The sequence below is a fragment of the Notothenia rossii genome (assembly GCF_949606895.1).
Source record: "Notothenia rossii genome assembly, contig: scaffold_123, whole genome shotgun sequence".
NCBI lineage: Eukaryota > Metazoa > Chordata > Actinopteri > Perciformes > Nototheniidae > Notothenia > Notothenia rossii.
Genome location: NW_027639713.1, coordinates 53,370 through 68,369, shown reverse-complemented (window position 1 = coordinate 68,369; position 15,000 = coordinate 53,370). Strand labels below are relative to the sequence as shown.

Genomic DNA, 15,000 nt, shown 5'->3' with positions numbered 1-15,000 from the left:
TACTTTAAAGAGTCCTCTCCTGCTGATGATCAGGTGTATATCAGTATGTGGTGTCTCTACTTTAAAGAGTCCTCTCAGGTGTATATCAGTACGTAGTGTCTCTACTTTAAAGAGTCCTCTGCTGCTGATGTTCAGGTGTATATCAGTATGTAGTGTCTCTACTTTAAAGAGTCCTCTCCTGATGATGTTCAGGTGTATATCAGTATGTAGTGTCTCTACTTTAAAGAGTCCTCTCCTGCTGATGTTCAGGTGTATATCAGTATGTAGTGTCTCTACTTTAAAGAGTCCTCTCCTGCTGATGTTCAGGTGTATATCAGTATGTAGTGTCTCTACTTTAAAGAGTCCTCTCCTGCTGATGTTCAGGTGTATATCAGTATGTAGTGTCTCTACTTTAAAGAGTCCTCTCCTGCTGATGTTCAGGTGTATATCAGTATGTAGTGTCTCTACTTTAAAGAGTCCTCTCCTGCTGATGTTCAGGTGTATATCAGTATGTAGTGTCTCTACTTTAAAGAGTCCTCTCCTGCTGATGTTCAGGTGTATATCAGAATGTAGTGTCTCTACTTTAAAGAGTCCTCTCCTGCTTATGTTCAGGTGTATATCAGTATGTAGTGTCTCTACTTTAAAGAGTCCTCTCCTGCTGATGTTCAGGTGTATATCAGTATGTAGTGTCTCTACTTTAAAGAGTCCTCTCCTGCTGATGTTCAGGTGTATATCAGTATGTAGTGTCTCTACTTTAAAGAGTCCTCTCCTGCTGATGTTCAGGTGTATATCAGTATGTAGTGTCTCTACTTTAAAGAGTTCTCTGCTGCTGATGTTCAGGTGTATATCAGTATGTGGCGTCTCTACTTTAAAGAGTCCTCTCCTGTTGATGTTCAGGTGTATATCAGTATGTAGTGTCTCTACTTTAAAGAGTCCTCTCCTGCTGATGTTCAGGTGTATATCAGTATGTGGCGTCTCTACTTTAAAGAGTCCTCTCCTGCTGATGTTCAGGTGTATATCAGTATGTAGTGTCTCTACTTTAAAGAGTCCTCTCCTGCTGATGTTCAGGTGTATATCAGTATGTAGTGTCTCTACTTTAAAGAGTCCTCTCCTGCTGATGTTCAGGTCTATATCAGTATGTAGTGTCTCTACTTTAAAGAGTCCTCTCCTGCTGATGTTCAGGTATACAGTATATCAGTATGTAGTGTCTCTACTTTAAAGAGTCCTCTCCTGCTAATGTTCAGGTGTATATCAGTATGTGGTGTCTCTACTTTAAAGAGTCCTCTCAGGTGTATATCAGTACGTAGTGTCTCTACTTTAAAGAGTCCTCTCCTGCTGATGTTCAGGTGTATATCAGTACGTAGTGTCTCTATTTTAAAGAGTCCTCTCCTGCTGATGTTCAGGTGTATATCAGTATGTAGTGTCTCTACTTTAAAGAGTCCTCTGCTGCTGATGTTCAGGTGTATATCAGTATGTAGTGTCTCTACTTTAAAGAGTCCTCTCCTGCTGATGTTCAGGTGTATATCAGTATGTAGTCTCTCTACTTTAAAGAGTCCTCCCCTGCTGATGTTCAGGTGTATATCAGTATGTAGTGTCTCTACTTTAAAGAGTCCTCTCCTGCTGATGTTCAGGTGTATATCAGTATGTATTGTCTCTACTTTAAAGAGTCCTCTGCTGCTGATGTTCAGGTGTATATCAGTATGTAGTGTCTCTACTTTAAAGAGTCCTCTCCTGTTGATGTTCAGGTGTATATCAGTATGTAGTGTCTCTACTTTAAAGAGTCCTCTCCTGCTGATGTTCAGGTGTATATCAGTATGTAGTGTCTCTACTTTAAAGAGTCCTCTCCTGCTGATGTTCAGGTGTATATCAGTATGCAGTGTCTCTACTTTAAAGAGTCCTCTCCTGCTGATGTTCAGGTGTATATCAGTATGTAGTGTCTCTACTTTAAAGAGTCCTCTCCTGCTGATGTTCAGGTGTATATCAGTGTGTAGTGTCTCTACTTTAAAGAGTCCTCTCCTGCTGATGTTCAGGTGTATATCAGTATGTAGTGTCTCTACTTTAAAGAGTCCTCTCCTGCTGATGTTCAGGTGTATATCAGTATGTAGTGTCTCTACTTTAAAGAGTCCTCTCCTGCTGATGTTCAGGTGTATATCAGTATGTAGTGTCTCTACTTTAAAGAGTCCTCTCCTGCTGATGTTCAGGTGTATATCAGTATGTAGTGTCTCTACTTTAAAGAGTCCTCTCCTGCTGATGTTCAGGTGTATATCAGTATGTAGTGTCTCTACTTTAAAGAGTCCTCTCCTGCTGATGTTCAGGTGTATATCAGTATGTAGTGTCTCTACTTTAAAGAGTCCTCTCCTGCTGATGTTCAGGTGTATATCAGTATGTAGAGTCTCTACTTTAAAGAGTTCCTCTCCTCCCTCAGAGTGTCGAGGAACATCCCCACCACTAAAGACGTGGAGCCTCTTCTTGAGATCGATGGAGACGTGCGCAGCTTCGAGGTTTTCCTGTCGTCACGAACGCCCGTCCTGACGGCGCGAGACATCAGAACCTTCCTGCCCTGCACCGTCAACCTGGACCCCAAACTGAGGGAGATCATCGCCGGTAACACGCTAACACACACGCTAACACTAACACACACTAACACACGCTAACACGCATGCTAAAACACATGCTAATACACACGCTAACACGCATGCTAAAACACATGCTAATACACACGCTAACACACATGCTAGTACACACGCTAATACACACGCTAATACACACGCTAACACTAACACACGCTAACACTAACACACGCTAACACGCATACTAAAACACATGCTAATACACACGCTAACACACATGCTAGTACACACGCTAATACACACGCTAATACACACGCTAACACTAACACACACTAACACTAACACACACGCTAACACTAACACACGCTAACACACATGCTAAAACACATGCTAATACACACGCTAACACACATGCTAATACACACGCTAATACACACGCTAATACACACGCTAACACTAACACACGCTAACACACACGCTAATACACATGCTAATACACACACTAATACACACACTAATACACACGCTAACACTAACACACACTAATACACACGCTAATACACACACTAATACACACGCTAATACACACGCTAATACACACACTAATACACATGCTAATACACACGCTAATACACACACTAATACACACGCTAACACTAACACACGCTAACACACACGCTAATACACATGCTAATACACACGCTAATACACACGCTAATACACACACTAATACACACACTAATACACACACTAATACACACGCTAACACACACGCTAATACACATGCTAATACACACGCTAATACACACACTAATACACACACTAATACACACGCTAACACTAACACACACTAATACACACACTAATACACACGCTAATACACACGCTAATACACACACTAATACACACGCTAATACACACGCTAATACACACGCTAATACACACGCTAACACTAACACATGCTAACACACATGCTAATACACATGCTAATACACACGCTAATACACATGCTAATACACACGCTAATACACATGCTAACACACACGCTAATACACACGCTAACACTAACACACGCTAACACACGCTAATACACACGCTAACACTAACACATGCTAACACACATGCTAATACACACGCTAATACACACGCTAATACACACACTAACACACACGCTAACACTAACACATGCTAACACACACGCTAACATTAACACATGCTAACACACACGCTAATACACATGCTAATACACACGCTAATACACACGCTAACATTAACACATGCTAACATACGCTAATACACACGCTAACACACACGCTAATACACATGCTAATACACACGCTAATACACACGCTAACACTAACACATGCTAACACACACGCTAATACACATGCTAATACACACGCTAATACACACGCTAACACTAACACACGCTAACACACGCTAATACACACGCTAATACACATGCTAATACACACGCTAATACACACGCTAACACTAACACACGCTAACACACGCTAACACACACGCTAATACACACGCTAATACACATGCTAATACACACGCTAATACACATGCTAATACACACGCTTATACACACGCTAACACTAACACACGCTAACACACGCTAATACACACGCTAACACACACGCTAATACACACGCTAACACACACGCTAATACACACGCTAATACACATGCTAATACACACGCTAACACTGCATGTGATACTATACTGATATCCGTCTCTCTCTCTGATCAGATGTGCGTGCAGCCCGTGAGCAGGTTAATATGGGGGGGGTCCCGTACCCCGCCCCCCCCCTGCAGGAGGCGGCCCCCCGCCCCTCCTCCATGTACAGCCAGATGTCGTCCCCCGGAGGGGCGGGCGGGCCCCCGCTGCCCCACAGCAGCTTCTACAGCGGCCTGGCGGGGCCGCAGCACCCCTTCTACAACAGGGTGAGACCAACATGTGCATAACCACAATACCGTATTGACCCGAAGATAAGATCTAGAACAAAGAGGGTCTCCTTATATTCAGGGTCTAGACTTTTTGATGTAATTACACATTCTCAACACCAGATGGAGCCAAACGAGTGTTCCCCAAAGTGCAAGTCATACAGTAACAGAACAACAGGAGAGAGAGACGGAGAGACACAGAAACCAGCTCCAGCAACGTGGATCAAAAGCTAATAAACAAGAGAGGAGAAGTTACCATGACAATCTAAAGATGAAGGAGATCAACAAAGCACCAAACAAACAGTTACGTTAGAAGATGGAGAGCCCAAAAGACCGCCTTCAAAATGTAAACAGTCCCCCCGGGTACTCACCTGGTTAGAGGAGCAGCAGGGAACCTGTGATGTCACTGCTTCCTGTGATGTCACTGCTTCCTGTGATGTCACTGCTTCCTGTGATGTCACTGCTTCCTGTGATGTCACTTCTACCTTCACCATTTGTTTTAAAGAGCTGCACCGAGTAATTCAAAGCTTAATTCAAACGTACTGATTATAATTATCTATATATATATATATATATATATCTACCATGATTACGTCTGTGGAGAAGTACTCGGTACAGACGTCACATTTCATCTCATTGGCTGTGTCTCATTGGCTGCGTCTCATTGGTTGATTGTTGTGTGAATCATTCCATGATCATTATTTTGATTTCCCCCCCAGCCATATTTCCCCCACCACCTTTACCAGCAGCAGCGCCCCCTCATGGTTCCTCACCTGCACCTGCAGCATCCTCACCTGCAGCCTCCTCACCTGCAGCCTCCTCACAAACCAGGGAGGCACACCTGCGCTGCACCTGTGAGTACCAGGGGTACTAGAGATAGTACTAGTAATGTACTACAAATACTAGAGTTATATAGTACTACTAATACTAGTGCTATAGAGAACCGCAGTGACGCGTCCTAAAACCCGGAAGTAAGTTAGCATGTTTACCACGTCCGGTTCCTTCGACAAAAAGCAATGGGATCTCTCCGTAGGGTTTAGGAAAGTATCTGAACTAAGGTCTGTGGTTGAGACACACTGAAGAGACGGATCAGGTTTTGTTCTACATTAAATCATCAGCAGTGACCCCACTGGTGATCTCTGAAGAGTGGACGTGTCTGAGAAACGATGGTTGTTACCAAGTGGCTGAATAGGACTACAGAAGTCGTGGAGGCCGTTGTACGTCATTACGCCGAACACGTAAACACTCCTCTAAGTTAGTTTCTGTTCTGCTTGAGAGCAAGTCCCTGCCTCCTGCAGACTGTTCAAACAAACGCTTCAACTCCTTCCATCTAGAATCTGTGTGTTTGAATATGGATCTGAAGTTGGCGTGACGTTGAAGCAGCGACCCTGCTGTAGTTCCTTTAGAGCATAACGTTAGCATTTAGCTTCTGGACATTAGATTTATGATTAGAACATTATAAAAGTAGACATGTGGAGATTATCCAGAACAAAACGTGATCCGTCTCTTCAAGGTGTCTCAACCACAGACCTGATTTAGAGCTATTTTCCTAAATCCTATGGAGAGGTCTCATTGCTTTTTGTTGAAGGAACCAGAAGGAGTTCACTTCCGGGTTTTAGGACGCGTCACTGCGGCTCTCTATTGTACTTAAGATACTAGTGTTACACAAACTACAGATACTGGTGTTACACAAACTACAGATACTAGTGTTACACAAACTACAGATACTAGTGTTACACAAACTACAGATACTAGTGTTACAAACTACAGATACTAGTGTTACAAACTACAGATACTAGTGTTACACAAACTACAGATACTAGTGTTACAAACTACAGATACTAGTGTTACAAACTACAGATACTAGTGTTACACAAACTACAGATACTAGTGTTACAAACTACAGATACTAGTGTTACAAACTACAGATACTAGTGTTACACAAACTACAGATACTAGTGTTACAAACTACAGATACTAGTGTTACACAAACTACAGATACTAGTGTTACAAACTACAGATACTAGTGTTACACAAACTACAGATACTAGTGTTACAAACTACAGATACTAGTGTTACAAACTACAGATACTAGTGTTACACAAACTACAGATACTAGTGTTACACAAACTACAGATACTAGTGTTACAAACTACAGATACTAGTGTTACACAAACTACAGATACTAGTGTTACACAAACTACAGATACTAGTGTTACACAAACTACAGATACTAGTGTTACAAACTACAGATACTAGTGTTACAAACTACAGATACTAGTGTTACACAAACTACAGATACTAGTGTTACAAACTACAGATACTAGTATTACACAAACTACAGATACTAGTGTTACAAACTACAGATACTAGTGTTACAAACTACAGATACTAGTGTTACAAACTACAGATACTAGTGTTACACAAACTACAGATACTAGTGTTACAAACTACAGATACTAGTGTTACAAACTACAGATACTAGTATTACACAAACTACAGATACTAGTGTTACAAACTACAGATACTAGTATTACACAAACTACAGATACTAGTGTTACAAACTACAGATACTAGTGTTACAAACTACAGATACTAGTGTTACAAACTACAGATACTAGTATTACACAAACTACAGATACTAGTGTTACACAAACTACAGATACTAGTGTTACACAAACTACAGATACTAGTGTTACACAAACTACAGATACTAGTGTTACACAAACTACAGATACTAGTGTTACAAACTACAGATACTAGTGTTACAAACTACAGATACTAGTGTTACACAAACTACAGATACTAGTGTTACACAAACTACAGATACTAGTGTTACACAAACTACAGATACTAGTGTTACAAACTACAGATACTAGTGTTACACAAACTACAGATACTAGTGTTACAAACTACAGATACTAGTGTTACACAAACTACAGATACTAGTGTTACACAAACTACAGATACTAGTGTTACAAACTACAGATACTAGTGTTACACAAACTACAGATACTAGTGTTACACAAACTACAGATACTAGTGTTACAAACAACAGATACTAGTGTTACACAAACTACAGATACTAGTGTTACACAAACTACAGATACTAGTGTTACACAAACTACAGATACTAGTGTTACACAAACTACAGATACTAGTGTTACACAAACTACAGATACTAGTGTTACAAACTACAGATACTAGTGTTACAAACTACAGATACTAGTGTTACACAAACTACAGATACTAGTGTTACAAACTACAGATACTAGTGTTACACAAACTACAGATACTAGTGTTACAAACTACAGATACTAGTGTTACACAAACTACAGATACTAGTGTTACAAACTACAGATACTAGTGTTACACAAACTACAGATACTAGTGTTACACAAACTACAGATACTAGTGTTACACAAACTACAGATACTAGTGTTACAAACTACAGATACTAGTGTTACACAAACTACAGATACTAGTGTTACACAAACTACAGATACTAGTGTTACACAAACTACAGATACTAGTGTTACAAACTACAGATACTAGTGTTACAAACTACAGATACTAGTGTTACAAACTACAGATACTAGTGTTACACAAACTACAGATACTAGTGTTACAAACTACAGATACTAGTATTACACAAACTACAGATACTAGTGTTACAAACTACAGATACTAGTGTTACACAAACTACAGATACTAGTGTTACAAACTACAGATACTAGTGTTACACAAACTACAGATACTAGTGTTACAAACTACAGATACTAGTGTTACACAAACTACAGATACTAGTGTTACACAAACTACAGATACTAGTGTTACACAAACTACAGATACTAGTGTTACAAACTACAGATACTAGTGTTACACAAACTACGGATACTAGTGTTACACAAACTACAGATACTAGTGTTACAAACTACAGATACTAGTGTTACAAACTACAGATACTAGTGTTACACAAACTACAGATACTAGTGTTACACAAACTACAGATACTAGTGTTACACAAACTACAGATACTAGTGTTACAAACTACAGATACTAGTGTTACACAAACTACAGATACTAGTGTTACACAAACTACAGATACTAGTGTTACACAAACTACAGATACTAGTGTTACAAACTACAGATACTAGTGTTACACAAACTACAGATACTAGTGTTACACAAACTACAGATACTAGTGTTACACAAACTACAGATACTAGTGTTACAAACTACAGATACTAGTGTTACACAAACTACAGATACTAGTGTTACAAACTACAGATACTAGTGTTACAAACTACAGATACTAGTGTTACACAAACTACAGATACTAGTGTTACAAACTACAGATACTAGTGTTACACAAACTACAGATACTAGTGTTACACAAACTACAGATACTAGTGTTACACACTACAGATACTAGTGTTACACAAACTACAGATACTAGTGTTACACAAACTACAGATACTAGTGTTACAAACTACAGATACTAGTGTTACACAAACTACAGATACTAGTGTTAGACAAACTACAGATACTAGTGTTACAAACTACAGATACTAGTGTTACAAACTACAGATACTAGTGTTACACAAACTACAGATACTAGTGTTACACAAACTACAGATACTAGTGTTACAAACTACAGATACTAGTGTTACACACTACAGATACTAGTGTTACAAACTACAGATACTAGTGTTACACAAACTACAGATACTAGTTCTACACAAACTACAGATACTAGTGTTACACAAACTACAGATACTAGTGTTACACAAACTACAGATACTAGTGTTACACAAACTACAGATACTAGTGTTACAAACTACAGATACTAGTGTTACACAAACTACAGATACTAGTGTTACACAAACTACAGATACTAGTGTTACACAAACTACAGATACTAGTTACATTACATTACATTACATTGCATTTAGCTGACGCTTTTATCCAAAGCGACTTACAATAAGTGCATTCGACCAGGAAGATACAACCTTTAAGAAAACAGAATCATATAAGTACATCAGGTTTCATAGAGCCAAACATTTCAAGTGCTACTCAACTGGCATTTAGAAAGCCAGCCCTTTATTAGTATATAAGTGCTTTGTTAGTAATTTTATCGCTCGAAGTGGAGTCTAAAGAGATGAGTTTTCAGTTTGCGTCGGAAGATGTGTAAGCTTTCTGCTGTCCTGATTTCAATGGGGAGCTCATTCCACCATTTTGGAGCCAGGATAGCAAACCCACGTGTTTTTGCTGACGGGAACTTGGGTCCCCCTCGCAGTGCGGGTGCAGCGAGCTGTTTGGCTGATGCAGAGCGGAGTGCACGTGCTGGGGTGTACGGTTTAACCATGTCCTGGATGTAGGAAGGGCCAGATCCATTCGCAGCATGGTACGCAAGTACCAGTGTCTTGAAGTGGATTCTAGCAGTTACTGGAAGCCAGTGAAGGGAGCGGAGGAGCGGTGTGGTGTGGGAGAATTTGGGAAGGTTGAAGACCAGACGAGCCGCTGCATTCTGGATGAGCTGCAGAGGTCGGATGGCACATGCAGGTAGACCAGCCAGGAGGGAGTTGCAGTAGTCTAGGCGTGAGATGACGAGAGCCTGGACCAGAATCTGCGCTGATGTCTGGGTCAGCTGGGGACGTATCCTCCTGATGTTGTAAAGCGTGTATCTGCAGCAGCGGGTTGTAGCAGCGATGTTTGCAGTGAAGGACAGTTTGTTATCTAGGACCACACCCAGATTCCTTGCAGTCTGAGTCGGGGAAACAACAGAGGTGCCGATGTTGATTGTTAGGTCAAGAGTGGGACAATCTTTACCCGGAAGGAAGAGCAGTTCAGTCTTGTCAAGGTTGAGCTTGAGGTGATGAGCAGACATCCACCGAGAGATGTCTGCTAGGCAAGCAGAGATGCGTGCGACGACCTGGGTCTCTGAGCGGGGAAAGGACAGAATTAGTTGGGTGTCGTCAGCGTAGCAGTGGTATGAAAAACCATGCGGGCTAATGACAGACCCGAGCGAGTTTGTGTACAGGGAGAAGAGGAGGGGACCAAGAACCGAGCCCTGAGGGACCCCTGTAGTTAATTGACAAGGGTCGGACTCGGACCCTCTCCAAGTAACCCTGTAGGTGCGGTCGTTGAGGTATGAGGTGAGGAGGGAAAGTGCAGTGCCTGAAACTCCAAGTTCTTGGACAGTGCGAAGGAGGATCCGATGGTTCACCGTGTCGAATGCAGCAGACAGGTCCAGAAGGATGATGACAGAGGAGAGGGAGGCTGCTTTAGCAGTGTGCAGTTTGTCAGAGACAGCAAGGAGAGCAGTTTCTGTTGAGTGACCTGCCTTGAAACCAGACTGGTGCGGATCCAGAAGGTTGTTCTGATGGAGATAAGAGGAGAGTTGTTTAAAGACAGCGCGTTCAAGTGTTTTAGACAGGAACGGGAGGAGAGAGACGGGTCTGTAGTTAATAACATCAGACGGGTTGAGAGTGGGTTTCTTTAGGAGAGGGTTTACTCTTGCCTCCTTGAGACTGTTTGGAAAGTGACCAGAAGTTAGAGAAGTGTTGATGAAATGGGTGAGAAATGGTAGAATATCAGGAGCGATAGTCTGAAGGAGGTTTGAGGGGATAGGGTCCAGAGAACAGGTGGTAGGACGGGCAGAGGTAACGAGGGTAAGAACCTCACTTGGAGAGAGAGGGGAGAAGGAGGTCAGTGTGTGGGTGAAGGGAGGGTCTGGTGACCCAGCGGTGAGTAAAGGTGAGTCAGAAAAAGAAGAGCGAATATCATCAACCTTTTTTTCAAAATGGTTAACAAAGTCGCTTGACAGAAGGGAGGAGGGGGGAGGTGCTTTGGGGGGGTCCAAGAGGGTGGAGAAGATAGAAAATAGTTTTTTGGGATTGGAATAGGAAGATTGGATCTTATCTTGAAAGAAAGTGCTTTTTGCCTGAGAGATGGAAGCAGAGAAAGAGGAGAGGAGAGCCTGATAGGTTAGGAGGTCGTCATGGTGTTTGGATTTCCACCATTTCCGCTCTGCTGCCCGAAGGATGGTTCTATTAGCACGCAGTGCATCATTTAGCCAGGGAGCAGGAGGGGACTGACGAGCCGGCCGCGATGTGAGAGGACAGAGAAAGTCCAGAGAGGATGAGAGAGTCGAGAGGAGAGTTTTTGCAGCAGCATTTGGAGGCAGGAGTTGGAACGAGTCAGAGGAAGGGAGGGCTGAGAGCACCGATGAGGTAAAGGTAGAGGGGGAGAGGGAACGGAGGTTACGGCGGACAGGAGCAGAGTTAGAAGAGATGAGGTTGTTATGTTTGGAAAGGGGTAGAGAGAATGAAATGAAGAAGTGATCGGAGGTGTGGAGCGGGTTTACAGAGAGGTTAGAAGTAGAGCAGTTCCTTGAGAATATGAGATCAAGGACATTGCCAGCTTTATGAGTTGGTGGGGATGGAGACAGTGAGAAAGCAAAGGTGGTTAACAGAGATGTTAGTTCAGATATCTTCCCTGTCTGGAGGTTGAAATCGCCGAGAAGTACAGCGGGAGGGCCAGTTTCAGGGATGTGTGAGAGGAGATTAGTGTTACACAAACTACAGATACTAGTGTTACACACTACAGATACTAGTGTTACACAAACTGCAGATACTAGTGTTACAAACTACAGATACTAGTGTTACAAACTACAGATACTAGTGTTACACAAACTACAGATACTAGTGTTACACAAACTACAGATACTAGTGTTACACAAACTACAGATACTAGTGTTACACACTACATATACTAGTGTTACACAAACTACAGATACTAGTGTTACACAAACTACAGATACTAGTGTTACACAAACTACAGATACTAGTGTTACACAAACTACAGATACTAGTGTTACAAACTACAGATACTAGTGTTACACAAACTACAGATACTAGTGTTACACAAACTACAGATACTAGTGTTACACAAACTACAGATACTAGTGTCACACAAACTACAGATACTAGTGTTACACAAACTACAGATACTAGTGTTACACAAACTACAGATACTAGTGTTACAAACTACAGATACTAGTGTTACACACTACAGATACTAGTGTTACACAAACTACAGATACTAGTGTTACAAACTACAGATACTAGTGTTACACAAACTACAGATACTAGTGTTACACAAACTACAGATACTAGTGTTACACAAACTACAGATACTAGTGTTACACACTACATATACTAGTGTTACACAAACTACAGATACTAGTGTTACACAAACTACAGATACTAGTGTTACACAAACTACAGATACTAGTGTTACACAAACTACAGATACTAGTGTTACACAAACTACAGATACTAGTGTTACAAACTACAGATACTAGTGTTACAAACTACAGATACTAGTGTTACACAAACTACAGATACTAGTGTTACACAAACTACAGATACTAGTGTTACACAAACTACAGATACTAGTGTCACACAAACTACAGATACTAGTGTTACACAAACTACAGATACTAGTGTTACACAAACTACAGATACTAGTGTTACAAACTACAGATACTAGTGTTACACACTACAGATACTAGTGTCACACAAACTACAGATACTAGTGTCACACAAACTACAGATACTAGTGTTACACAAACTACAGATACTAGTGTTACACAAACTACAGATACTAGTGTTACAAACTACAGATACTAGTGTTACACACTACAGATACTAGTGTTACACAAACTACAGATACTAGTGTTACACAAACTACAGATACTAGTGTTACAAACTACAGATACTAGTGTTACACAAACTACAGATACTAGTGTCACACAAACTACAGATACTAGTGTTACACAAACTACAGATACTAGTGTTACACAAACTACAGATACTAGTGTTACACAAACTACAGATACTAGTGTTACAAACTACAGATACTAGTGTTACACACTACAGATACTAGTGTTACACAAACTACAGATACTAGTGTTACACAAACTACAGATACTAGTGTTACACAAACTACAGATACTAGTGTTACACAAACTACAGATACTAGTGTTACAAACTACAGATACTAGTGTTACAAACTACAGATACTAGTGTTACACAAACTACAGATACTAGTGTTACACAAACTACAGATACTAGTGTTACACAAACTACAGATACTAGTGTTACACAAACTACAGATACTAGTGTTACAAACTACAGATACTAGTGTTACACAAACTACAGATACTAGTGTTACACAAACTACAGATACTAGTGTTACAAACTACAGATACTAGTGTTACAAACTACAGATACTAGTGTTACAAACTACAGATACTAGTGTTACACAAACTACAGATACTAGTGTTACAAACTACAGATACTAGTGTTACACAAACTACAGATACTAGTGTTACACAAACTACAGATACTAGTGTTACACAAACTACAGATACTAGTGTTACACAAACTACAGATACTAGTGTTACACAAACTACAGATACTAGTGTTACAAACTACAGATACTAGTGTTACACAAACTACAGATACTAGTGTTACAAACTACAGATACTAGTGTTACACAAACTACAGATACTAGTGTTACACAAACTACAGATACTAGTGTTACAAACTACAGATACTAGTGTTACACAAACTACAGATACTAGTGTTACACAAACTACAGATACTAGTGTTTCAAACTACAGATAATAGTGTTACACAAACTACAGATACTAGTGTTACACACTACAGATACTAGTGTTACACAAACTACAGATACTAGCGTTACACACTACAGATACTAGTGTTACACAAACTACAGATACTAGTGTTACACAAACTACAGATACTAGTGTTACACACTACAGATACTAGTGTTACACAAACTACAGATACTAGTGTTACACAAACTACAGATACTAGTGTTACACAAACTACAGATACTAGTGTTACACAAACTACAGATACTAGTGTTTCAAACTACAGATACTAGTGTTACACAAACTACAGATACTAGTGTTACACAAACTACAGATACTAGTGTTACACAAACTACAGATACTAGTGTTTCAAACTACAGATAATAGTGTTACACAAACTACAGATACTAGTGTTACACACTACAGATACTAGCGTTACACACTACAGATACTAGTGTTACACAAACTACAGATACTAGTGTTACACAAACTACAGATACTAGTGTTACACACTACAGATACTAGCGTTACACACTACAGATACTAGTGTTACACAAACTACAGATACTAGTGTTACACAAACTACAGATACTAGTGTTACACAAACTACAGATACTAGTGTTTCAAACTACAGATACTAGTGTTACACAAACTACAGATACTAGTGTTACACAAACTACAGATACTAGTGTTACACAAACTACAGATACTAGTGTTTCAAACTACAGATAATAGTGTTACACAAACTACAGATACTAGTGTTACACACTACAGATACTAGTGTTACACAAACTACAGACACTAGCGTTACACA

General features: G+C 40.2%; 1 protein-coding gene across 1 annotated transcript in view; it reads left to right on the top strand.

The window, feature by feature from the left end:
• The window catches only part of LOC307027501 (kinase D-interacting substrate of 220 kDa B-like), a 57,809-nt gene that overhangs the window by 27,220 nt on the left and 15,589 nt on the right, over positions 1-15,000 (top strand). The window contains exons 20-22 of the mRNA XM_079695764.1: positions 2,370-2,583; positions 4,308-4,501; positions 5,221-5,355. Coding sequence (XP_079551890.1) covers positions 2,370-2,583; positions 4,308-4,501; positions 5,221-5,355 — 543 coding nt within the window. The remainder of the gene's footprint in view (positions 1-2,369; positions 2,584-4,307; positions 4,502-5,220; positions 5,356-15,000) is intronic.